This window comes from Rhinolophus sinicus, linkage group LG12 (assembly GCF_036562045.2).
Source record: "Rhinolophus sinicus isolate RSC01 linkage group LG12, ASM3656204v1, whole genome shotgun sequence".
Classification (NCBI taxonomy): domain Eukaryota; kingdom Metazoa; phylum Chordata; class Mammalia; order Chiroptera; family Rhinolophidae; genus Rhinolophus; species Rhinolophus sinicus.
Genome location: NC_133761.1, coordinates 32,700,608 through 32,728,372, shown reverse-complemented (window position 1 = coordinate 32,728,372; position 27,765 = coordinate 32,700,608). Strand labels below are relative to the sequence as shown.

Sequence of the window (27,765 nt, the reverse complement as noted above, 5' to 3'; positions counted from 1 at the left end):
TACAATTAAAAAAGAAAAACCAAACAGAAAATAACAAATATTGGTAAGGATGTGGAGAAATTGAAACCCTGTGCTTTGCTGGTGGGGGTGTAAAATGGTACAACTGCTGACCTCAGACCATGTAAAAAATTATCTCAAAATCAAAGACTCAGATGTAAAACATACGAGTAAATCTTCATGACCTTGAATTTGGCCATGGAATCTTATAAATAAGATACCAAAAACATAAGCAACAAAAGAAAAAAACAATTTGATCTCATCAATATTAAAAACTTTATGTCAAAGGACACTATCAACAAAGTGAAAAGACAATCCATAAAATGGCAGAAAATATTTGGATATCATAAAGCTAATAAGGGACTTGCATTTGGGATATATATAAAAACTCTTACAACTCAATAATAAAAAGACAACCCAATTAAAAATGGGCAAAGGATCTGAACACACATTTCTGCAAAGAAGACAAATGGCTAACAAGCACATGAAAACATGTTGAAGATCATTACTCATCAGGGAATGCAAATCCAAACCACAGTGTGATACCACTTCATACCAAATAAGATGGCTGTAATAAAAATTCAGATAATAACAAATGTTAGCAAGGATGTAGATAAATCAGAACCCTCATACAATGCTGATGGAAATATAAAATGGTACAACTACCTTGGGAGACAGTCTGGCAGTTACTCAAAAAGTTAAGACTTTGCATTTGACTCAGCACCTCCACTCCTAGGTATGTATCCAAGAGAAATGAAAACGTATGTCCACACAAAACCTTGTACACAAATGTCCACAGCAGTATTATTCATAATAGCCCAAAGTAGAAAGGACTCAAATGTCCATCAACTAATGAATAAATAAAATGTAGAGCATTCATACAATGGAATATTATTCTATCATAAAAAGGACTGAATGCTACAACCTGGATGAGCCTTGAAAATGTTATGCTAAGTGAAAGAATCTAGTCACAAAAGATGATTCCATTTATGTGAAAGGTCCAGAACAGGCAAATCTATAGAGAGAGAGCAGATTAGTGGTTGCTTAGAGCTGGAAAGAATGAAGGGCTTGGGGGTGACAGTTAAAGGGTGGTGGGTTTCTTTTTGAGGTAATAAAGTTCTAAAATTGTGGTGATGGTCGCACAACTCTGTGAATATACTAAACACCAGTAAATTGTATACTTTAAATGGGGAATTGTATGGTATGTGAATTATATTTTAATAAAGTTGTTACAAAAAAATAGAATAATCTGAAAAACACAAAGCATTTACATCTTTTATTTTTGCCCAGAGAAATAAAATGCTACAAATGTAGCTACCGTGTTTCCCCGAAAATGAGATCTAGCGGAATAATCGGCTCTAATGTGTCTTTTGGAGCAAAAATTAATATAAGACGCAGTTTTATTTTACTATAACATAAAACTGGGTCTTATATAAGACTGGGTATAATATAATATAATATAATATAATATAATATAATATAATATAATATAATATAATATAATATAATATAATATAATATAATATAATATAATATAATATAATATAATATAATATAATATAATATAATATAATATAATATAATATAATATTGGGTCTTATATTAATTTTTGCTCCAAAAGACACATTAGAGCTGATTGTCTGGCTAGGTCTTATTTTCGGGAAAACATGGTAGCTCTATTTCAGTCTCTTCTCTCCCAGTGATAAGTAACTTTTTTCTGAAGTTGACATATTTCTTTCCTTCCTAGATTTATTTTTATCTTTATTTTGTTTATTCAATATTTTTTTCATCTTCTTTAGACCCTTAACTCATTAGCTTTTCCTCTTTCTATCTAATAATATATGCAAGTACGGCTGCACATTTCTCTGTTTTAGCTGCTTGTATAGTTTTGGCATGTACAGTTATCATTGGCATTTAGTCCTAAATATTTTCTAATTATCTTATTTTTATCTGAGTCTTATATTATTTAGAGGTGTGCATTTTAATACTTTTAAACAAATGGGGTGTTGGTTATCACTTTGTTACTAATTTTCTAATTTTCAGTTGTGGGCAGAAAATATGCTGTGGGCAGTAAATGATGCTTTTTGACTTAGTATATGGTGTAAATTGAAATTTGTTTTGTGAACTTGTAGTGCATAGTCACATTTTATAAGTATTCCATGTATGCTTGAAAAGAAAGTATTTAATTGTTGAGTTATATATATTTACATATTCTATCTATCTATCTATCTTCATTAATTTATTGCTCAAATGTTTGATACTCTTACTAAATTTTGGACTACTTTGTCTATCAATTGCCTAGGGGGGTATATTAAAAATCTACTACGAATGTGGATTTATCCATTTTCCTTTTAAATCTACTGAGTTTTGCTTTATGTATTTTGAAGCTATAGTGTTAGGTGTATACAAGTTCAGGATTGTTTCATCTTCCCAGTTAATTGTTCCTTTTATCATCATGTGTTGACTTTTTAAATCTCAGTAATGGTTTTGCTTTAAAGTCTATTTTATTGGATATTAATATAATGTGGCTGCTTTCTTTTGGTATTTGCAACTTTCCACATCACTTTACTTTCAGCATTTCTGGTTGGAGTGGAGTGTCATTATATTTTAGTCAGGTTTCTTATACATAGAAAATAACTGGAAAAAACATCCTGAGACATTTTGTCAAATGGGAAGTTAGTCCATTTTGTTTATTCTGATTACAAATATATTTTCATTTATTTCTACTGTCTTTTAGTCCATTTTATTTATTATGATTACAAATATACATATATATATACACATATATATATATTTTAAAATAGTCTCTGGGTTTTTTTTAAAAGATTTTATTGGAGGAAGGGGAACAGGACTTTATCGGGGAACAGTGTGTACTTCCAGGACTTTTTTCCAAGTTGTTGTCCTTTCAATCTTCAGCTGAAGTTGTTCAGCTTCAAGTTGTTGTTCTTTCAGTCTTAGTTGTGGAGGGCGCAGCTCAGCTCCAGGTCCAGTTGCCATTGCTAGTTGCAGGCGGTGCAGCCCACCATCCCTTGCAGGAGTCGAACCGGCAACCTTGTGGTTGAGAGGATGCGCTCCAACCAACTGAGCCATCCGGGAGCTCAGCGGCAGCTCAGCTCAAGGTGCCGTGTTCAATCTTAGTTGCAGGGGGCAGAGCCCACGATCCCTTGCAGTACTCGAGGAATTGAACTGGCAACCTTGTGGTTAAGAGCCCACTGGCCCATGTGGGAATCGAACCAGCAGCCTTCAGAGTTAGGAGCATGGAGCTCTAACCGCCTGAGCCACAAGGCAGGTCCTACAAATATATTTTCATTTATTTCTACTATCTTCTTTTGTGTGTTTGTAGTTTTCTTGCTTTTTCTTTGCTTTCTAATTTCTCCTCTCCTGAATCCTGTTGGATTTTTGAGTTTTCTTTTCTTTCCTCTGCTATTCTTGCTAGGAAGTTAAACATCTTTTTTAAGATTCTTTTAGTAATTACTGTTAATTTTTAAAAGTTTTATACTTTGAAATAATTATAGACTTATAGTAGGTTGTAAAGAACTGTACAGCTAGGTCCCATGTACTCTTCCCTCAGTCCTCCCGTCAGTGTTAACACCTTACACAACTACAATAATATCAAAACCAAGAAATTGACATTGGTAAAGGTCTTATTTTATTCAGATTTCAGTCACTTGCATTGTGTATGTGTGTGTGTGTGTAAGATACTCATTTGTACCATCACCATAACATACCACCACCATTGCCTCCTGTTAGAGATATACCCATCTGCTTTCCCTCCCCATCCCTAACCTCTAGTAATCACTAATTTGTTCTCTATCTTTATAACCACGTTATTTCACAAATGCGTGAAAAGGATGGAACCATGTATCCTTTTGAAGTTGGCATCAGCCTTGATATTAATCCAAGTTGTTGGCCCAATAGTCTGTTCCTTTTAATTGCTGCGTAGTATTCCATGGCATGGATGCACCATAGTTTGTTTAGTCATTCAGTCACTGAGTGACATTTGACATTCAGTGGGTGTCACTGAATGTCAAATAATGACAGCTAGCTTTTGGCTGTATGAAAAAAGCTGCTATGAAGATTTGTGTACAAATTCTGCATGAAAATAAGTCTTCTTTTCTCTGACATAAATGCCTCAAAGTGTAATTGCTAGGTCACATGGTAAGTCCATTTTTAGTTTTGAAAGGGTGTCAAACTAGTTTCCAGAGCAGCTGTACCATTTTACATTCCCAACAGCAATGTATAAGTGATAAAAGTTTCTCCATTATTAAGTTTATCATGCATTCCCAACATAAATTCAAATATTCAAAATTCCTATCCTTCTAAACATAAAAACTTCCATTTGATTTAACTAAATTTCTTCTTGCCTATTTTACATGTTATTGATGTTTTAGTCACTGTTATTATTGTGTTATACAGTCAATACTTGCCTTATTTATCCATGTTTATCTATTTCTTTGTTCACCACTGCTCTTTTTAAAAGGTTTTTATTAAAACATAGCTGACATGCACTATCATATTAGTTTCAGGTGCACACCACAGTTATTCAGCATTTATATACCTAAAGAAGTGATCACCATAAATCCAGCAACCATCTCACACTGTACCACACTATCACAATATTATTGACTATGTTCCCTATGCTGTACATTATATTCTCATGACCCATTTCATGCCTGGAAATTTGAGCTCTTATTCCCCTTCACTTTTCCCCTCCCTTTTAAATGTTTTAAATTACAGTTGACAGACAATATTATATTAATCTCAGGTGTACAGCATAGTGGTTAGACATTGGTATAATTTAAGAAATGATCTCCCTGACTAGTCTAGTACCCACTATACATAGTTATTACCATATTATTGATTATATTCCCTATGTTTTACTTTACATCCCCATGACTGTTTTGTAACTACCAATTTGTACTTCTTAATTCCTTCCCCCTTTTCACCCAACCCCAACTGCCCTCCCATCTTGCAACCATCAAAATTTTTTCTGTATCTATGAGTTTGTTTCTGTTTTTTTTGTTTTGTTTTTTTTTGTTGTTGTTGTTCTTTAGATTCCACATATAAGCAAAATCACACTGCATCTGTCTTTCTCTGTCTGACATACTCTACTCGGCACAATACCCTCCAGGTCCATCAATGCTGCCACTGATGGCAAGAACCCATTCTATTCCATGGCCAAGCAATATTCCATTGTATATACTCAAAAGTACCACCTCCTCTTTTTTTATCCATTGATGGACACCCAGGCTGCCTACATGCCTTGGCTATTGTAAACAATACTGCAGTGAACATAAGGATGTACACATCCCCTCAAAGCAGCATTTTGGGTTTCTTCAAATAAATATACAGAAGTGAGATTACTAGGTCCTTATTTTTCCATCCCTTTACTTTCAGTCTGTGTGTGTGTCTCTTGATCTGAAGTGAGTCTCTTATAGGCAACATATGTAAGAGTCTTGTTTTTTTATCCATTCAAGCACCCTATCTTTTGATTGGAGCATTCAATTAATTTACATTTAAAGTAACTGTTGATAGATATGTAGTTATTGCCATTTTATTACTCATATTTTTTTTCTTTTTTTTTTTTTTCCATTTTAAAGAAGTTCCTCTAACATTCCTTATAATACTGGTTTGATAGTGATGAACCCCTTTTGTTTGGGACTCTCTTTATCTGTCCTTTGATTCTGAATCATAGCATTGCTGGATAGACTAATCTTGGTTGTAGGTCCTTGCTTTTCATCACTTTGAATATTTTGTACCAGTCGTTCTGGTTTGCAAAGTTTCTGTTGAAAAATTAGCTGACAGTCTTACGGAAGCTCCGTTGTAGATAACTAACTGCTTTGCTCTTGCTGCTTCTAAGATTCTCTTGCCTTTATGCTTTGGCATTTTAATTATGATGTATCTTGGGCCTCCTTGGGTTCATCTTGTTTGGGACTCTGTGCTTCCTGGGCTTGTGTGTCTATTTCCTTCCCCAGGTTAGGGAAGTCTTCTGTCATTATTTCTTCAAATAGTTTTTCAATTCCTTGCTTTCGCTCTCTTCTCCTTCTGGTACCCCCATGATGAGAATGTTGTTACACTTGATGTTGTCCCAGAGGCCCCTTAAAGTACTCTCATTTTTGGGGATTCTTCTTTTTCTTTTTGCTGTTCTGCTTGGGTGTTTTCTGCTATATTATCTTCTAAATCGCTTATTTGATCCTCTGCTTCACCTACTCTACTGTTGATTCCCTCTAATGTATTCTTCACTTCAGTTATTGTATTCTTTCTTTCTGACTGGTTTCTTTTAATGTTTTCAATTTCTATTTTTATGTTCCCTATCTCTTTGTTGAAGTTCTTCCTGAGATCATTAAGCATCCTAATAACCAGCGTTTTGAACTCTGTGTCCGGTAGATTGCTTGTGTCAATTTTGTTTAGTTCTTTTTCTGAAGCTTTGTTTTTTTGTTTTTTTTTATTTGGGACATGTTTCTTTGTCTCCCCATTTTGGCTGCTTCCCTGTGTTTGTTTCTATGTGTTAGGTAGAGCTGTGCCTCCTGGTCTTAGTAGAGTGGCCTTATGTAGTAGGTGTCCTGTGAGAGCCAGTGGTGCAATCTCCCTGGTCACCTGAGCTGGGTGCTCCAGGTGTGTCCCTTGTGTGGGTTGTGTGCCCTCCTGATGTAGTTGAGCCTTGGTTGCTGTTTGCATATCAGTGGGAGGGACTGACCCTCAGGCTGATTGGCTGTGAGGACTGGCCATGATTATAGTGGAGGAGCAGTGTTGCAGGGGCTGACCCTACAGAGCAGGATTCACTTTAGCAGGGCTCTGGTGCCTGCCCAGTCTTTTCTTTGAATGTGTCATCCTTGGAAGCTCCTGGCCGTGAGGTCCAAAGCTGGCTATTAGGTTCCCAGGCCCAGGGCCTTCTGGGAGGGGCCTTATTGCAGGTCAAGTTCAGCCACAGACTATGCCCTTTCCTGGGGGCCACCTGTCAAGAGCCATAAACTGCTCTTAAAAAAAAAAAGTTCTATTGAGATATAATTTACATACCATAATGTTTGTTCTTTTAAAGTATGCAATTCAAGTTTGTAGTATATTCACAGAGTTGTGCAACCATGACTACTATCTGATTTCTGAATATTTCATCACCCCAGAAAGAAACTCCATCCCCATTAGCAGTCACTTTCCCTTTTCTAACTCAGTCCCTGGCAATCACCAATCTACTTTCTGTCTATATGGATTTGCCTATTCTGGACATTTTATATAAATGGACTCATACAATAATGTGACCTTTTGTGTCTGGTTTTCTTCACTTAGCATGATATTTTAAAGGTTCATTTTGTTGTAACATGTATCATGTATGTAGTATGTATCATTATCATTCCTTTTTATGGCTATATAACATTTACTGATATACCACATTTTATTTATGTATTAATCGGTTGATGAACATTTAGATTATCCTACTTTTGGAATATTAAGTTCTTGTATCTTAATTTTAATTCTGGGTTCAGTGTCCTTCCTGAAGAAAACTTTAGTAACTCTTTTAATGAAATCCTTTGAGTTGAAATTTTCTGTTATTCTGCAAACATCTTCATGTCATCTTTCATCTTGAGTATATAAATACAGGCTGAGAGTTATGTCATTCAGAAATTTGATGGTATTATTCCACGTTTTCTGGCCCTTATTGTTGCTGAGAAGTAGATTGTCGATCTAATTTTTGCTCCTTTGTAGGTAATCTGTCATTTTTCTCAGGATGCTTTCAAGATTTTCTTTGTCATTGGTTTTCAGCAGTTTCACCACAGTTTTTCTATATGTGAATTACTTTTTGCTGGGACATATGCTTCAATTTGAGGATTCGTGTCTTTCATCAATTTTAAATTCTCAACTATTATCTCTTTGACTATCATCTCTCTTTTATACTCTCTATTCTCTCCATATGGAATTCCTCTTATGAGTATGTTAGACTTTTTAATTCTATCCTCCTTTTGGCCTAAATTAACTCATATATTCTGACTGTTTATCTCTTTTTACTGAATTATAAATAATTTCTTCATATCTATCTTCTAGCTTAGCTTTTCTGACCTCCGTCCTCTAACTTGAGTCTTTATACATTTGTATCAGTACATATATTATACTGTACTGTAATTACTTTTTATAAGTTCATTTCTCCTCTACACCATACATATGTTCCTTGAGGGCAGAGATGCGATTTACTCATCAACTCATCTTTTTAACCCTAATGACTAGTATAGGATCTGGCACAAAGAAATTATTTATTAAATACTATTTGAACTGAACTACTACTACCAGATTGTCTAGAAAGAGTAAATTTTGACCTTTGGCCCTACGAATTTCTCAAGGGAGTATTTTATAGTAAATTGGAGTTTGAATACATCAAACACTCATTTTTGATCTTTATTAAATTTACTGGAGTTAGTAAAATTATATAGGTTTCAAGTGTACATTTCTATAATACATCATCTATATATTGCATTGTTTGTTCACCACTCAGAGTTAGTTTTCCTTCCATCACCAAATATTTGACCCTCTTTACCCTCTTCTACTACCCTCCTCCCCCCTTACCCTCTGGTAACCACTAAACTGTTGTCTGTGTCTATAAGTTTTTGTTTGTTTGTCTTATTCGCCAAACACTCATTTTTATGAGAGCACAAGCTTGTCCCAGAATTCAGATTTTAACAATTAAGAGTGTCTTCTAGTGCAATTAAAAGCTGCCTGCTGACCGTTAAAATCTAGTTAATTCATATTATTCTAAAAGAGCAAGAAATATACAGATATAAAACAGGTACAAGAAATATTTTCCTGATAACATTCAGTATAAACTGGTGTATTTTATTTTTATTTTTCTGAAAATTTACCTAATTATTCAAGATTAATTGCATGCCCATTAAATTCTTTTAACACATACTTGTAAATAGTAGTGATACAGCAAATCCTCATTAATGCCCCTAACTGTTGGGGAGGGAAGCTTCAAATTTGCAGTGTTTCTAAAAGGTTGTTTAATTATCTTCAAGGACATATAGTAACTCGAGGAAACCACTACCAAGTGCTGTTTCCAATTAGAGGCTCTGGTAAGTGTGCTTTAATGACTACAGAATCCTCATCTGCAGTCAGAAGTACCATTTGCATACAGTGAGCATGCCCTTATAAACTTGCCATTTAAATTAGGTTAAAGATGTCTAGTTTACATTATTACTTTTATTCAGAGTGTTATCTGTTTTCTAGCATTTTAGAATTCGTGGAAGCTTGGAGCTCCTCTCTTCCCTTCAAACCCTCCTTACTGATGGGGAGACTGGTCTGGAAAAATAGCAGAGGGCCAAAGAAGGAAAGTGACTTGTGTGAAGTCACACAGTTAGATAGGAGGCAAATTTTGGCCCCAAGACATCCAGCTCATCTCTGAATCACTATTTTCCATAGATTGCAATAAGTAACCTTCTGGCTAGTCAATGTCAATTTACTGCGGTTTTAAAATTAGCAGAATCTGTTTCTTTTCCTTGGTGAAAATAAAATAATGCAAAGATAATAGAAGGAGAGGTTGCTCCACAGCTTAATCAAGCAGCTAGAAGTACAAGCCAGAGACACAGACAGATGCCCTTAATTTTTGCAGTGCTCACTTTTGTCACCACTGTAGCTTAATTTCTGGCTTTTCCAGGATATCTTGGCAAACAGATGGTGGGACACACAGCAAACAACTTATCTAGAATGAGGTTGAAAATATCAGCACTGATATATATTAAGGATGTTTTTGTTTTATTTGGAATAACAATCTTCTATCCTACTTTTTTGTGCCAGAATGTTCTTTAGAATTTTGCAAAAAGTTACTGAGCTATAATCCATGGGTGGGACAGTTTGGCCAAATGGAGATGGGATACGATAACAGGGGTGTATGGAATTGCTAACAGTCTGTCGCAGTTCTGGCTTTGAACTCAACCATATTCCTGGCTCTGCCTTCAAAATATAAATTCAGAATCAGACCCCAATGGAGCTAGTACATGGTTCAAAAGAACCATAGATTCAGAGCTAGTTTTGAATACTGTAATAGCCTTATTCAACTCCCACTTGGAATAATGCTATCTCCTGTTCCAGGCAGTAAAATACGTCTGAACAAGGAAATGAGAGATCTAGTTCTAGTACCAGAAAGACTGCAGGTTGAGTGCTTTAGGTCATCTAACCACTGCAGGAATGACCTTAAGAGCCTGAACCTGAAAGGGGATATATGCCTGAGAAATAGGCATTCATTTAATCCCATCTCACAGGAAACTCTTAGGAATGAACTGGGGTTGATTTGCATTTGCACCTAATAAACAGGTAGACACAATGTTTCACAATATTCACAATTGGTGACTCTCTAGGTAAAGGACATATGATGTTTATTGTACTACTTAATTTTCTATAGGTTGGAAAATTTTCAAAGTAAGAAGTGAAAAAAAAAGTGCTTTACAGACTCAATGAAATTAAAGAGAATATGGATTCATTTAAAAAGAGTTAAAAGAAGAAATGATAACAAGAAAAGAAATAAAAGCAAGAAATTTAAAAAAGCTGGTTGAACCAAGAAAAGATTAAAGAGAAAAATAAAACCATTGCACACCTTAAAACCACATGCAGACATTGCTTAGGAGAAACTCACAATATGGAGGAAAGGACCTGAAATTGATCATAGAGAAGATGGTAGATATGGGAGACAGACAACTTGAGGAAGCTAACATCACATACTATGCATTGAGTCATGAATCCATTTCATATTTATTTAGGAACTGTTAAACATTAGGTCTGATGTCAGGAATTGAGCATGCAAATTACCCTCTAGAAGCTCAGAAGAAATAGAAAAAGCAACTACTATCTGTTAAATCTATAGTAGAGGTATGCTCTACAGAAGAGATAGAGAGTGCAAATCTGCCTACTTTGGAGAGTATTATTAGTTTCCTGTGGCTACTATTAACAAGTTACCACAGACTTGGTGGCTTAAAACAAGAGAAATTTATTTTCTCACAGTTCTAGAGGCCAGACGCTCCAAATCAATTTCATTGGGCTAAAATCAAGATGGCAGGGCGGCACTACCTCTGGAGGTTCTAGCGGAGGATCCATTTCTTGCCTCTCCCAATTTCTGGTAGCTGCTGGCCCATCCTTCGTTTATGGTATATCACTCCAATTAATCCCTGTCTCCATGGTGGCCACACTGCATTCTCCTCTTCTATGTGTAATCTCCTTGTGCCTCCCACTTACCAGCTTTGCACTCCAAATTCACCCTTTTGCAAATCAAATTCACCTTTTTGCAAATCAAATTCATTCTTTTGCAGATCAAATTTTTCCACAAAAATGTTTTCTTAATCTCTGTGATAAAAATAAATCCAATATTAAGTTATTGTTAAAATTAAACATTTTATTGCATGTATTTAATAATAAACATAAAATACTTACTTAATATCAGAAATACTTATTTACTTCTAGCTTCGTTTATCATGGTTCTCCTGCTGCTGCTCATGTTAATTTCATATACATATTCATAAAATAATTATGACAATCTGTAGGAATAATAGTTGCAATGGAATAATTAATAACATCTACTAAATGTTCATGGTTTGATGGATCAGCCGAGACATTTCTTGCATAGAACTTAATTTTTGAAAAACTTCTTCAATGGTTTTCATCATTGGAGAGTATGGTGGCAGAAATAATAAAGTATGTCTCGTCTGACCAACAAGATCACATTCTTCCTGGGTTTTGTGGAGGCTTACATTGTCCACACTTACTCCATATTATCTTCATCCAATTTCAGCAATAATCTCTGAAGAAATTCACAAAAAATATTTGAAGTAACTGTGAAATGTGAAATTATTTCATGCCACACCATTCCCTGAATGTTCACTGCTGCAATTAGAGAAACATTTTGTCCTCTAACCATTGGTACAGTCACATGAGCTGGTGTATTAACTTTCGATTGCACCTTCGTTTTTCAAAAATTAAGTTTTGCACGAGAAATATTTTGGCTGATCTATAAAACCATGAACGTTTAGTAGACGTTACTAATCATTCCATTGCAACTATTAGTCCTACAGATTGTCATAATTATTTTATGAATATGTATATGAAATTAACATGAGCAGCAGCAGGAGAACCGTGATAAACGAAGCTAGAAGTAAATAAGTGTTTCTGATGTTAAATAAGTATTTTATGTTTCTTATTAAATACATGCAATAAAATGTTTAATTTTAACAATAACTTAACATTGGATTTATTTTTATCACAAAGATTAAGAAAACATTTTTGTGGAAAAATTTGATCTGCAAAGGATGAATTTGATTTGCAAAAGGATGACTGATTTGCAAAAGAGTGAATTTGGAGTACAAAAACTGTATATAAAGATACATGTGATGGCATTTAGGTCCATCCAGATAATCCAGGCTAATTTCCCTATCTCAAGACCTTTAACTTAATTATATCATCAGTAAAAAAGGTGCCCTGAAGGGCCTTGAAGCAGAAGATGCAGGAATAGCTGGACTAGAGAGGCTGGCAGTGTCATGATCTGTAGGTGGTACTATGACATGAAGGGCTCTAAAGTAGAGGAAGATAGGTCCAGATTTGACTTTCAGAAGACTCATACCAGCTATAGTATGGAGGATGGACTGGCAGGGAGCAAGACCAGGTAAGAGGAAGACTATTAGGAGACTACCTCAGGACTTCAGAGATGTGAGGAGAGTTAATTACAACAGGGCTTAAAGAAACAATATTTATATTCATTACAGTAAATGTTGGAGACAACTTGAAATATGCAATGCTTTCCAGACTGCTAAATGGGTTGGACTATTCTTACCACTAATCTCCTTTGCCCTTGTATATAATAATTGAGTTGTCTGCAACACTAAGGTAAAACTATAATCCCATATGTGAAAAGATGAAAGAAAAAAATCAATCAGGAACAAATTTTAAAATATTTTATCTTGGTTATTGTATGCTGTAAGGTTATTGTCTTTCTTATGAGAAAGTCTCATGACACTAGATCCAAATCTGGTGATTTAAAGCCAGCAGAAAAGGTCAGGGTTACGTAACACAGTATATCATTGCTATTCTACAAGCTGTTCCATGCCAACTTTTAATCAACTTTAAAACCTAGGCAGAAAAGCCCAACATATTGCCTTCCCATACAATTAAGAACTACTACATTTTGTTTTTTACTTGGGAACACACTTCCTTACATAATCGTACATTCATTATTTTTAAAAACTGAACTCCATTGAGAATAAGCCTTACCGAGTTTACTTAAGAAGCCACCATGTTTTTTTGCTCTTGAGAAATTTACGTTTCAACAGAACAAATTGATGGAAAATAGTTTAATACATTTAATAACACATCCTTTGGGGGCTTTTAACAGTTTGTTAAAAGGACAGCAACAATAGTCACAAAAGGTGAGATAACAGTTAAGGAAGTCTTAAATTTGGTTCTACTACAAAACAAATCAACCCCATATAACATTGGAAAGGGAATCTTTCAAACAAGGACAGACATGTTGACCACAAAGAATGTGAGTGTTTGCATCCAGATCAATATAAGTTTCCATAACTCTCAAATTTTGCAAGAACATATTCATTATAATAATTATAAAAATCTGTAATCCTGTTTCCAAAGAAGCAGATTGCAGGCTGCTGTTTGCAGCGCTAGCCTAACGTGCTTAGTTACAAGTCTCCCCCACACCTACCTGGGTTTCCAGAGTACACATTCCTTTTTGAGAGCAATGCCTGCCTTAAACTCTGGCTATATTTTGCCAGCTCCATCCCCTGGAGGCTGAACTCTATTGTGTATATCAAGCCCCAGCCATTGGATGAGTTTCTGCCTCAATAAGGGGATGGGAGAAATCATGATACTGTCACTCACTGACAGGCCAGAGACTCCTGTGGCCCTTGTGACCCACCAGACCAGAAGAGAACAGACCAGACCTGACATCAAGGCAGGATTCAGATTCAAGTTTTCTACACCTCTTGGGCATTTGACTTGGACACTCCATTGCCTCTAAAAGGCCAGTCCTCAAAGCCAACATAATATCTCCTATCCCCAAGCCTCCCATTCCTGGCAAAATTCTCACATCCCACTGGTCCAGCAGACATGTCTCAACACACCTCTTGGTCAACCCTCAGGTGACACCCAGAGGACTCATCAATGGTGATGTGATTTGGGTCTGCAAGTATAGTTCATAAGACTAATAAAATGCTCTACATGTAACATAATTATTCTCTATTTTATGGCTGTAGCAGCTGCTGGCAACATGAGGTCTGCTTGTACCTTGCTCACAAAGAACCACCCATTTCTCCACTGTTGTGAGTGAGGCAGCCATATTCAAAGGTACATTACAATATTTCCTCTTCTGCTTTGGCTCTCTTATTTACAATTACATAACTATACAATGTTTGTTAGTCCTGAAGCTTAACGTAAACAGTCCATTGAGAGTATAAGATAGGGTAGCTTTACACCAGTCCTTCAAATGATGCTTTTCAAGTATTTCTAAAGCCTTCTGTCTGTCTGCCTGTCTCTATTTCTTTTTCTCTCTTTCATATGTATTATGTATGTCACACATATAGAGCTACATTTTGAGTATTCAGGCTATGTTTTCTGATTTCTTTGATATTACTGCCCAATACTGCTCTGTTGAGGAGGGATTTCTGCTTATGATTTTTATCGAGTGGAACGATGGTTACATTTCAGACCCTCATTATCGATTAGCTAATCAAACTTAATGTGGGCTGTGACAAGAAGGAACACAGTACAGCTATCTCCCAAACAGCTCTGAACAATCACAGCTCTGCAAGTCCAGAGCCCGAAGAAGAAACAAAGACCTCCCCACCCCCAGAATTCACAGGATTCACCTTGACCTTGAATGAGATATTGGCAATGCTAATGTGGCTTCTAGGACTCTGTTATAGCATTATACTCACATGCCATATGTATTTCACCTAAATTCACTAAACTTTTATGAGATTCCTACCTACTAAAGAGGTGGTTGTTGATAGTAAAAAATTGCTAAGCAGGTAGAGGCAAGATAGGGACTAAGCAAGGGACACCGCCTTTGCTAGCTGATTCCCTTTGACTTTTCCATCAGTAGGAAAGACAAGAAGTCTTTCCAGATTCTTTTTTGGAGAGGTAGGGGGTAGACAAGTCTAAAATTAAAAAATAAGTCATTGTTTAGAGATGATGTTAGTAAAAATATTTCAGAACTTGAGCCTATAATCTAAGCTTCTAAGGAGTCCCACCCACAAAGGCAAGGCAGGCTAAACAGGGGACTACTTTTCAGGGGCTGCTCATATGATACAGGATACAGAAAGGGAAGGGCCTAGATGAGATGGGCGGTGTGTTAGCCTGAGAGTGCCCAAGGGGACAGTATAATCCACAGGAGGACTCAAGCCCTCTGGTGGGCATTGCTTTAGGACCACACAGTATCCCTTTCTCTTGGTTACAGGACCCCTCTTTCATCCAGCCCTTCCCAATTTCTTCTGGGACACAAAGCCCAGTAACTCTAGCCTTGGTGACTGATACAGGAAAGGATGTGGACCTACCCTTGCCCAGTCAGACTAAAGCACATGTATTTTCGTTGGTTGAGAAAGTCAAGCTTTCCCTTCTAAAATTGTAGGCTAGAGAGGTGAGCCTCCTAAAAGTGGAATCAACAACCCTGAGGAACAAAAGTTGCAGAGGAGAAGGAGAAACAGTGTTTACCATGTTGTTTGATTCTCTGGACCAAGGTTTAGATGAACGTAGAGTTCTGGCCTTTTACATCATCGCCAAACTGATTCATTTCTTTTATAATTTAAGCCAGTTAATGTTAGGCTTTCTGTGACTTGCAAATTAAGATTCTTAACTTACAAAGCATTCTTGGTAGGAAAGCCACGTTCAAAAGCCAGAAGAAAGATGGACTCCTATTGCAATCTAAAGAAGTCATGCGAGTGGTCCAAGTTACTGAAAGACGAAAACACTTTGAGAGGTGCAGGAAGGTAAATTAGGAAACCCATGCTGAGGCTGTAGGTAGGCAGCAGGACATTCATTTTAGGCAGAAATCAGTATGACCTGTCAAGGCCAGGGTGGGTGTCCGAGGAGTCATGTCGGACAGACACAATCTTTGGTGAGGTGTGGAGCTCATGACTAAACATATCAGGAGCCATACCTCCTGGTATGTGCCAAAGATGACAGGAAACCACGCTGGCACTGAGCAAGGTTCCAGGCAAGTGACAAGGTGAGGCAAATGTAAGTCTGTCAGACAGGGAAGCGAGTTACAAAAGGTGTAAACTCAGACAGAACACAGGGAAGAGGGTTACAAAAGGTGTAAACTCAATAGGGCAATATTGTATTTTCAGGGGGAAAAAAAAACCTAAGCTAAAATAAATGGCACCAAAGTCTTAATGTTAACATGGCATGAGCATGCCCACTGCTGGTCCTGCTGGTGGGTTAAAATAAACTACAGTCAGTGTCTGGAGACGTGATCACCCTACTGCCACAAAGCACCTCTGTCGGCTATTTCCAGTACTACACACCCATCTTCCCAATCCAGAAATCTGGAAAGTGGCCGACGACATGGGAAGAATCCTTGCCTCAGTATTTCAAGATAACAAGTGTTTCAATTAGAAAATTACTGCAATTAGGAAGTGTTCTGTAATGCGAATACATTTGGAGAGTGAAAGAGAGGCAAACATCAAAGAGGGTGAGGAAAGCACTAGATACAGAGAAATCAGTGGTTTTAAAGAAAGCAACATTACATCAAATGCCTGACATAATTTATCTCATTTCCATTTGTAATGAGCTGTCCAATAATTACTAACATTTATAAATACTATATGTTTTATGACATTTCCTATAGTACATGTTGACTGTAATACTACTAATAATTGCTAATATTTATTGAGTGCTCTATGTGTCTGGCAATTTGCTAACTATCTGACATACCTTCTGTCATTCCTACATCAACCCTATAATGCTATGTTATAGGGTATGTTATTGGGTCTGTAGTGTTATTATTATTACTATTTCAACAGAGAAAGCCAAGATTTAGAGAAATTAAAAACTTGCCAACACATCTAGTAAAGAGGCTGAGTTTGTAACACTGCATTATACAAGAACAAAAAACATAGCTTAGGGGAATGTCATCCCTTCCGTGGTAAGTTCTCAATAGCCAATTTGAACAATCACCAACCTTTTTAAAAGAATTGTTTAATTCTCATAAGCAAATAAAATGAATATGGCATACCATTTTCCACACTACCTGGGTAAAATATGCAAATTGAACAGCAAGTTCAATGCTAATACTATTTTTAAACATTTTTAAATTGTAGAATATAATATACACAGACAACTGCAAGGAGAATGATATAGATGAATAAATTACTAAAATGAATTATTATAAGGTAAATACCCTTATAACACCATCCAGATTAAGAAACAGAAATTGGGTGTTCACCCAAAGCCCTCCCTTTGCCCCATCCCTTCACGACCTCTCCTTTCCCCAAGGAAACACTGGCCTGACTTTATGACAATCACTTCCTTGCTTTTCCTTATAGTTTTATTACCCAACTGTGCATCCCTAAACATGGCAATTGAATGTTGTCTTTTTATTCTGATAGGATTTTAGGTCTATTTTAATCTACAGGTTCTCTCCCTTTTTTTTTTCCTAGTAAAAATCATTTTTGAAGAAACTGAGCCATGTAAACCTATAAACTGGCAAAGTTGCCCACAGCCTGAATTTTGCTGATTGCATCAATGCAAGTATTATAACTAGTTGGTATGAATGAAGCCCTAAAGAAAATACCAGGTAGACATGAATGCAAACACCTGGGCTGCCAAGTTCACAAGAGAACTAAGACTGTTCCTCTAACAGGGACCATGGGACTATTATTATCATTTTCACAAAAGTTTTGCTATACACTGGCTTTGAGGTAATCTTTCTCTTCCTTCCTTCTTCTTGCAACCTTATATACACATCTCATAGAAAATCTGGTAAATGGAAGATGCCATGTTCTATATACATAAGGCAAAAAAAAACCAAAATAAAAAACCACAAACAAACAAATAAACAAAGAAACCCAGTAAGTACAAACAAAACAAAAAAGAAATTTTTCTTGGGAAGGAAATGGAAAGGTTCATCAACCTCTACTCGGCCCTTTGGCTATTTGGAAGTTTTGGCACTTTTCTTTCTTTAAGAGATAGTCAGATGCAGCTACCAGCAGAAAAGAGATAGATGGAAGGAAAGCAAAATCAATAAAACGGCAATATAAAACTCAATGTGATTTTTCTTTAGAACAGTGAAACAAGCCATGTTCATTTCCCCCCTCACATTTACTCTTACCACCACATTCTTTTCAAGCCTTAGTTTCTAAGCAATGGGCTTCAGGCATGGAATAAAAAATAGCTTTGCAGTTAAATCTACTTGCTGTAAGAACTTGGGGGCAAGTTATTTAACACAATTTCCTTACATGAACAGTGAGGATAATATGTACCTTACGAGATTGTTTCAGGGCTCCAATGAGATAATAGCTATAAAGTGTCACATAGTAAATGCATAACAAATGTCAGTTTCTTTGCTTCACCTCTTTGCTGCCAAGTTGTATCAATTTTCCTTTAAATATGTTAACTTTCAAAATTCAAGTCATTGAAAATCAAAAGTTCAAATAAAGGACATAAGAAATTCTGAATTTTCATTTCACCCTATGCAGAATAAACTTTTTGACAATGTCATAAACTGAAGAACCAGTGACAAAACACCCCTTCTTCACAATATTTCCCACATTTATTGTTTCCTTTCCATTCTCTCTAATTTATTTATTCAACCAGTCTGAAGAGCTTCTATTCCAACTCTAACTTTACTGGTAAAGACTGAAGCCTAGAATGACTTGCCCAGTACACTTAGCTGGTTAACAGCAGAAAATAGACAACAGCCTCTAACACTGGTTGCAAGTTAAGTGCCTACAGGGGCCAGTAGGTAAAAAAGATAAGAGAAAAGAGAGCAGCTTAAGTGGGGAGCACAGCTGTTCTACACTGTGAACTCCAGCTCACTGTTGTCATGTGGGGAAGAGGGCCAAGTGTTGCTAGAACTTCTAATATTTAAATAGGTCATGGAAACTTGAAACTTCATATATAATCTACTCATTTTTAAAGGTTGGCAATGCATTAAACATTTTTTAAACCTCTCTGCAGGTCTAACAAGACGTATCTCTGGGTTGGATTTAGTCCACAGCTGGCCAGTTTGAGGCCTCTGCATCCTGCTAACCCTAATTTAAATTTCTTTTATTTAATTTGCTTTGATTCTCCCACTCCCTGGTCAACAACCCCTCAATGGTTCCCCACTGTCTACAAGACAAAATCCAAACTTCTTAACTAGCCCTTCAAGGCAATCCATGACTATGTCTAAGACCTCAAACTATAATTCCACCTTGCAATCAGTCTCCACCTTCTACTGCAACCAGAATGGCCACTGACTTCTACTCTAGGTACAAAAATGCCCAGGCCACAGAGGCTACTCCTTGGTCCCCAGACTTTTCCATTTCTTGGAATACCCTTCACCCTTACCCTCCCATCAGCGAAACTCTATCCATCTTTAAGTGTCTGGCTCAAATACCATCTCTCCACAAAACATCCCTCATGGCCCCTGTTAAAAGCCACCTTGCTCTGAATTTTTGGGTTTTATATTACTCACATGACACCTACCACAGACTGCCTTGTTTGGGAGTTACCTGTATAGTTTATTTCCCCAAGCACCTAATAACTTTCCTGGAAGGGTTTGGATCTGAACACTATAGTAGTCCTCTTTATCCACGGGTTCACTTTTCACGGTTTCAATTACTCATTATCAACCACAGTCCAAAAATATTAAATGGAAAATTCCAGAGGATTTCCGCTAAGATGGCAGAGTAGGTAAACGCTGTGCTCACCTCCTCTCAGGACCACATCAATTACAACTAAACTATAGAACAATCATCATTGAGAATCATCTGAAACCTAGTTGAACTGAAGCCCTACAACTATGGACATCAAGAAGCCCCCTCATGACTGGTAGGAGAAGCAGACACACAGAACAGGCTGGTCCCACACCTGCATGTCACCATTGAAAATCAGGAGGGATATCTTGGCTGCAGAGGTACCCTCTGGAGGAGCGAGGTTTCCCAGCCCTTCCTCAGCCCAAGGTTCCAGTGCTGGGGAATGAAGTCTCCATAACTTCTGGTTGTGAAAACCAGCAGAGATTATGGCTGAGTGAGATGAAGGGTGGCAGCAGCCCCAGGTTTTCCTCTTCAAGGAACCGTGCACGGACTTACTTGCTGACAGACTCACTCACCCTGAGCTCCAGCACTGGGGCAGTGGCTTGAAAGGTGCCAGGGACATACAAGGAGAAACTGAATTGTCTGGCTTCAGAGAGAGGGCTGGAGGGGCAGCTTTCTCTCTGACCAAAGAGTTGGTAGAAGCCATGGTTTCTTTGCTAAACCCTCCAACCTCTCTGTGTGCAGAGGCAGGCAGACACCATATCTGAGTCTCCATCAAACTGGCTATCACCTTTGGTTGGCCCCACCCTAGTGATTCCGAGACTCCACCCAAAAAACATTCACACACCCAAGCCCCTTCCAGTGGCTTTCCCATACAAACAACTTGTCTTAGTTCATGCTGTGGACTTTCATAAAATCGCTCAAAGGTTCACAAAACTCACAAATGAGCAGAATTTGACTTAGGTGTGTCCCATACCTCTGGCTGAGCAACCCTAAGCCTGGCACTCGCGACAGCCAGCCTCATTGGCAGGTTGGCAGATTGGCCTCTTGCGGCATCTCTAAGCCCAGTGCATGCTGCGGCCATCCACAGATTGCTTTGTAGCTCATAACAGGTGGCCAGGGCAGAGCACAGGCTTTGGCTAAACATGGCCTGTAACAAGTTCCCTCCCAGAAGGTTTCAGGGCTGGCACTCCTGGTGGCCAGCTTCGGACAAAGCCAGGGCATCACCCAGCAGCCTCCAAGGACAACACACCCAAAGGACAGTCTGGGCAGGCACTAGAGCCTGCTATAGCCAATCCTGCTCTGTAGGATCAGCCCTTGTACCACAGCTCCGCTACTGTAGTCATAGCCAGTCCTCACAACCTATCAGCCTGAGGATCAATCCCTTCCACTGATGTGCAAACAGCAACCAAGACTTAACTACAACAGGAGGGCACAGAAAACCCACACAGGGACACACCTGGAGCACCTGGCTCCAGGGAAACTGCACGACTGGGTCCCACAGCACACCTATTATGTAAGGCTACTCTACTAAGACTGGAAGCCATAGGAGCCCTATCTGATATATAGAAACAAACACAGGGAGGCAGCCAAAATGTGGAGACAAAGAAACATGTCCCAAATAAAAGACAGAACAAAGCTCCAGGAACACAACTATACAAAATGGACACAAGCAATCTATCAGCTGCAGAGTTCAAAACACTGGTTATCAGGGTGCTCAATGATCTCAGGGAGAACTTTAATAAAGAGATAGGAAACATAAAAATGGAGATCAAAAACATTTTTAAAAAGTCAGAAATAAAGAATACAATAACTGAAATAAAGAATGTATTAGAGGGGATCAACAGTAGAGTGGATGAAGCAGAGGACTGAATCAGCGATTTAGAAGATAAGGTAGCAGAAAACACCCAATCAGAACAGCAAGAGAAAAAAGAATTCAAAACTATGAGGATAGTTTAAGGGGCTTCTGGGACAACATCAAGTGTAACAACATTTGCATCATGGGGGTGCCAGAAGGAGAAGAGAGAGAGAGAGAGAGAGAGAGAGAGAGAGAGCGCGCGCGCAAGGAATTGAAAACCTATTTGAAGAGATGACAGAAAACTTCCCCAACCTGGAGAAGGAAATAGACATACAAGCCTATGAAGCACAGAATCCCAAACAAGATGAACCCAAAGAGGCCCACACCAAGACACATCATAATTAAAATGTCAAAGCTTAAAGACAAAGAGAGAATCTTAAAAGCAGCAAGAGAAAGGCAGTTAGTTCCCTACAAGGGAGCTCACATAAGACTGTCAGCTGATTTCTCAACAGACACTTTGCAGGCCAGGAGGTATTGGCAAGAAATATTAAAAGTGATAAAACCCAAGGACCTACAACCAAGATTACTCTACCCAGCAAAGCTATCATTTAAAATTGAAGGACAGATAAAGAACTTCCCAGACAAGGAAAAGCTAAAGGAGTTCATCACCACCCAATCAGTATTACAAGAAATGTTAGAAGGACTTCTTTAAGAAGAAGAAAACAAAGATGATCAAGAATATGAATAATAGGGGCCGGCCCAGTGGCTCAGGCGGTTAGAGCTCCATGCTCCTAACTCCAACGGCTGCCAGTTAGATTCCCACATGGGCCAGTGGGCTCTCAACCACAAGGCTGCCGGTTCAACTCCTCGAGTCCCGCAAGGGATGGTGGGCAGCGCCCCCTGCAACTAAAATTGAACACGGCACCTTGAGCTGAGCTGACACTGAGCTCCCGGATGGCCCAGTTGGTTGGAGTGCGACCTCTCAACCACAAGGTTGCTGGTTCGACTCCCGCAAGGGATGGTGGGCTGTGCCCCCTACAACTAGAAATAGCAACTGGACCTGGAGCTGAGCTGCACCCTCCACAACTAAGACTGAAAGGACAACAACTTGAAGTGGAACGGCACCCTCCACAACTAAGACTGAAAGGACAACAACTTGATTTGGAAAAAAGGCCTGGAAGTACACAGTGTTCCCCAATAAAAGTGTTGTTTAAAAAAAAAAAAAAAAAAAAATATATATATATATATATATATATATATATATATGAATAATAAAATGGCAATAACTATACATCTATCAACAATTAGTTTAAGTGTAAATGGATTAAATGCCAATGAAAAGATAGGGTGGCTGAATGAAAAAGAAAACAAGACACTTACATATGCTGCCTACAAGAGACTCACTTCAGATTAAAAGGCACATGCAGACAGAAAGTAAAGGGATGGGAAAAAGATATTTCATAAAAATGGAAACAAAAAACAAGAATAACAAAAGCTGAAGTAGCAATACTTACACCAGACAAAATAGACTTTAAAACAAAGGCTACAACAACATATAAAGAAGGACCCATTAATCCGACTTCTGGGTATTTATCCAAAGAAACCCAAATGCTACTGCGAGGGGACATATGCACCCATATGTTCATTGCTGCATTGTTTACAATGGCCAAGATGTGGAAGCAGCATGGGTGTCCATTGATAGATGAATGGATAAAGAGGAAGTGGTGCATATATACAATGGAATACGCTCAGCCATGGAAGGGAATGCGCTTGGCCATGGAAGGAAATGGGTTGTTGCCATCTGCAGTAGCATAGATGGACCTGGAGGGTATTGTGTGGAGTATGTCAGACAGAGAAAGACAGATACAATGTGATTTTACTTATAAGTGGAATCTAAAGAACAAAAGAAAGAAACAAAACAGAAACACACTGATAGATACAGAAAACATTTTGAAGGTTGCCAGATGGAAAGGGTATTGGGCATAAGAAAGGGGAAAGGATTAAGAAGTACAAATTGGTTGTTACACAGTAGTCATGGGGATGTAGATACCCTATGTAGCATATTAAATATAGTCAATAATATTGTAATAACTATGTATGGTGTGAGATGGGTATTAAATTTATCGAGGTGACAGATGGGTGGGGGTTTGGGGGCAAGGTGAAAAAGGTGAAAAAGGATTAGGAAGCACAAATTGGTAGATACAAAATAGTCATTGGGGTGCTCGCTTCGGCAGCACATATACAAAATGGTCATTGGGATGTAAAATATAGCATAGAGAATATAATCAATAATATGGTAATAACAATGCACACTGCCAGGTGGGTACTAGACTAGTTAGGGGGATCACTTCTTAAATTATATAAATGTTTAACCACTATGCTGTACACCCAAAATTAATTTAAAATAATACTAAATGTCAAAATAAATAAATACATTTTAAGACTCCAGAAATCAACAATTCATAAGTTTTAAATTGCATGCTGTTCAGAGTAGCGTGATGAAATCTTGCATGTCCAGCTCCATCCCACCTGGGACATGAATCATCCTTTTCTCCAGCATATCTATGTATATGCTACCCACCTGTTAGTTACCTAGTATCCCTTTCCGTTACCAGATCAACTGCCATGGTATCACAGTGCCTGTTTTCAAGTAACCCCTATTTTACTTAGTAATGGCCCCAAAGTGCAAGAGCAGTGATGCACAATTTGGATATGCCAAAGAGAAGCTGGAAAGTGCTTCCTTTAAACAAAATGGTGAAAGTTCTTGACTTAAGGAAAGGAAAAAAAAAATTGTATGCTGAGGTTGCTAAGATCTACAGTAAGAATGAATCTTCTATCCATGAAAATGTGAAGAAGAAAAAAGAACTTTGTGCTATTTTGCTGTCGCCCCTCAAAGTGCAAAAGTTACAGACACAGCACATGGTAAGTGCTTAGTTAAAATGGAAAAGGCATTACATTTGTGAGTGGAAGACATGAACAGAAAACATGTTCTGATTGTCAGCAACATGTTGCACCAGAAGGCATTGAGCCTATATGAAGACTGCAGCAAGGGGTCCCATGAAACAAGTGACACCAAGCCATTTCCTTCAAGTAAGCAATGGTTACAATAAGATATTTTGAGAGAGAAAGTTTTGTTATGTTATTGTTAATCTCTTACTGTGCCTAATTTAAAAATTAAACTTTATCATGGGCATGTATGCATAGGCAAAAACAGTACATAAGACGGTTCAGTACTATCTATAGTTGGAGGTATTCATTGGGGGTCTTGGAACATACTCCCCCAAGGATAAAGGGGAACTACTGTATGTCAAATATTCTCACAGTGCTTTATAGACAGCAGGAAGCTAAATAACTGTATTAGAAACATTATCCTTTTATACTGAAAACTTGTGGATCAAATGTAAAGAAAATATCTTTGTAGAACTCCATTGCATCTATACTTTTATAGGCAGGCTCCTGAGTGACACAAACGGGCAAAGGCCTCACTTCCCTGGCCACCCAAAACATTTTCCCCATGACTACATTTTCCCCTACTTACTACCTTCTACTTGTTTTGAGTTTCCTCCTCTAGAAGCACTCACATCTTTGCCTTAGACAACACTGATTCTAAGAGGCCACTGTTAAATATTCATCTATTACATAAAAGTGTTTCAGGGAAGTTGGTCTTTTTCTACGAGTAAGGTTAATTTATCAGATCTGTTGGTTATCACTTGGAAAGACAAAGAGAGATGGCTATCAGTGAACAGACGCTGTCCAAATATTTCAGTTGTGATAAAACTGATTAAACTCTGGCTTTCCAGCAATCAAGGCTAATTTTGAGTGTGAGAGTCCTAAACTTTTATCTCACATTTTGTTTTTTTGGAGCCACCCCCATTTTCAGCCTTCTATTTTCAGTTCGTGTCAAAAAGAATTAAACTCCATTTTATTTTTATTGACCTGGCCAGCACTAGAAGCATTAAATAAACTGATGAGTGAATTAAAAAAATCAAATTTTACTTTTGCTTAAAAACAAATGCAATTACTGAAAGGGGAAAATACGAAGGTCTTAGAAGATAGCCTAAATTTGCACAATAATGGGAAAAGTTAATAAGGTCTTACCTCAAACTAGCCATCGTTTTGATGTCAGCTGAGTAATTTCAATTAGCATATTCTGGATACACCCTTTACAAACTGTATAAATATATACTGTCAAATGCAAGTTAAGCCTTGCAAACATAAAGTTAAATCCTCATTTATGTCACATGATTATCTGTATTTAGGTGTCAGACAGCCAAGACAATCTTGAATTCCAGGAAACATTAAAGAAAACTAATGACGACAGATTTCCACTGTGAAAACAATGTTTTCTACTGTTTTGGATGATGCCATGGGAGGTCACACCTACTTAACACTCTAAGTTCTTTATCAAAAGAGAAAAACTCTTTCTTGAACTTTTATTAGGAGTACTTCTAGCATAAGCACATTATAACATGCTCATAACAGATACTAGCATAAGCATAATATAACATATACTCTAAGAACTTCTCTTAAAAAGCAATTCTACCCCTTATAACTGCTCTGGGTGGGAGGAAGGGGAAATGGAATAGGTTATATACAATAAGCAAAAGGCTCTGTGCCCCCCCCCCCATTTTTCCTATTTCAGTGTATCTTGTGTTAAGACTTAAAGCAATGCTCTCCCCTGTGTTGAAAACTAAGGTGAACATGCTTACTTTGTCTTTATGCAAGTTATTTTCTGTGTTAAATTTTTGAAAACAAAATTTTAACATTTCAGAAACTGACACTGAAAAACTTTTCAAGCATAAAAGGATTCTAGACCTTTGATTTTTGGTTTAAAAGTCCACTTTAGACCAACAGCAACACATACTTTATGATTATACTGTTGTAAAACAAAAAGACCCAAGGATGTGATAAAGAATGAGAACAAAGTAACGCACTTATGAACACAGGAGGAAGCCTGGAATCCACCATCTCAAGATCACTGGTCCTCACTTGGAAGAATATAAATGCGGCTAGAGGAAGCCCTCGCCAGAGCTCTTTTTCTGATCTTAAACCAAGCCAAAAATAAATGGGCAGCTCCAATCCCCTTTGATGCTGTTAAATATATATATATTCCCAGCGTAAACTGACGTTCTTAGGCTGACAATGTTTTCCCAAGGGGCTGGTGAGAAAGGAATCATGCAAGTGTACGGAAATGAACAGCTGTACTGAGACATTGGGCACAGACGGACACACACACACACACACACACACACACACACACACACACACACACACACACACACACACACAGAGCATCTGCGCCGGAATGACATTTCGTTGCCCTTAATGAGCTCCCTTTTGCTGAGAAGGGGGTGGCACTTTTTCTTTTTTAACTGTGAAATGATCCTGAGGGGAATATGGGTGGAGGAGATTCACCCACATTCCTAGAATCCTTCCAGGAGAAAAGGGAGGATTCAGGCTGGAAAGGCGGAATTGTTCGGGACCAAGAGGCCCAGGAGTGACCCCGCAGAGGTCAGAACCGCAGACCTGTGCGACACACTCCCAGGGACTGATGTCCATGAGAGGAAGCCTGGGGGTACCCCCCGCTCTCCCAAATGATGGGTAGTTAAGCCCATGTGTGCAAACATCAAGTCAGTTCGTCCCACTTGGACCGCCCGGCGTCTTTCTGACACTTGGCAGGAGGGCGGCCGAGGAGCAGGAGGCGCCGCGGCCCCGCGCCTGTCCCCACCGGGCGGCGGGGCGGACGGCCCTTACCTGGTTCCTGCGGTACCACGCGCCCGACAGGGAGCCGTTGCCGGCGCCCAGAGCCCCATACGTGAAGTTGCGGGACAGCTCATCCAGGGCGGCCGAGGCGGCGTCCCCGGGGCCCCTGAGCGCCAGCGCCGCCATTAGGTCTCGTTCCGGGCGCTCCGGCTCGAACGCCTCCTGGCCTGGCTGCTCCGCGAGGCTCCGCGGAGGAGGCGCGCCCAGCCGAGGCCGCGCCAGGGCGGGCCGCAGCCACTTCCTGCTCGGTGTGGGGTGTGGGGGCAAGGCGGGCGCGCCTTGGCCACCTGGCTCCCGCCCCCCTTCGCCCCAGGTGCGCCGCCTCTCTCCTCCTGCGCCAGGTGCTGGGGGTAGGGGTGTGGGGGGTATCGCTGCAGTCTGACCCCTCGCCCCCCCTCCCCCATCGCCTGGCTCGCTGGCTCTGCACCCTCCTGGCCGCCAGGCCTTGGTGCACAGCGTCCTAGCTGGTCAGACTGTGAGGGGGGAGGTGTGGAG

The 27,765-nt window shown here is 38.7% G+C and overlaps 1 protein-coding gene across 1 annotated transcript in view; it reads right to left on the bottom strand.

Annotated features, from left to right (window-relative positions):
• The window catches only part of NIPAL2 (NIPA like domain containing 2), a 74,049-nt gene extending 46,514 nt beyond the window's left edge, over positions 1-27,535 (bottom strand). The window contains exon 1 of the mRNA XM_074316349.1: positions 27,262-27,535. Within this exon, the coding sequence (XP_074172450.1) occupies positions 27,262-27,396 (135 nt within the window). The 5' untranslated portion in view covers positions 27,397-27,535. The remainder of the gene's footprint in view (positions 1-27,261) is intronic.
• Positions 27,536-27,765: the final 230 nt, after the last annotated feature.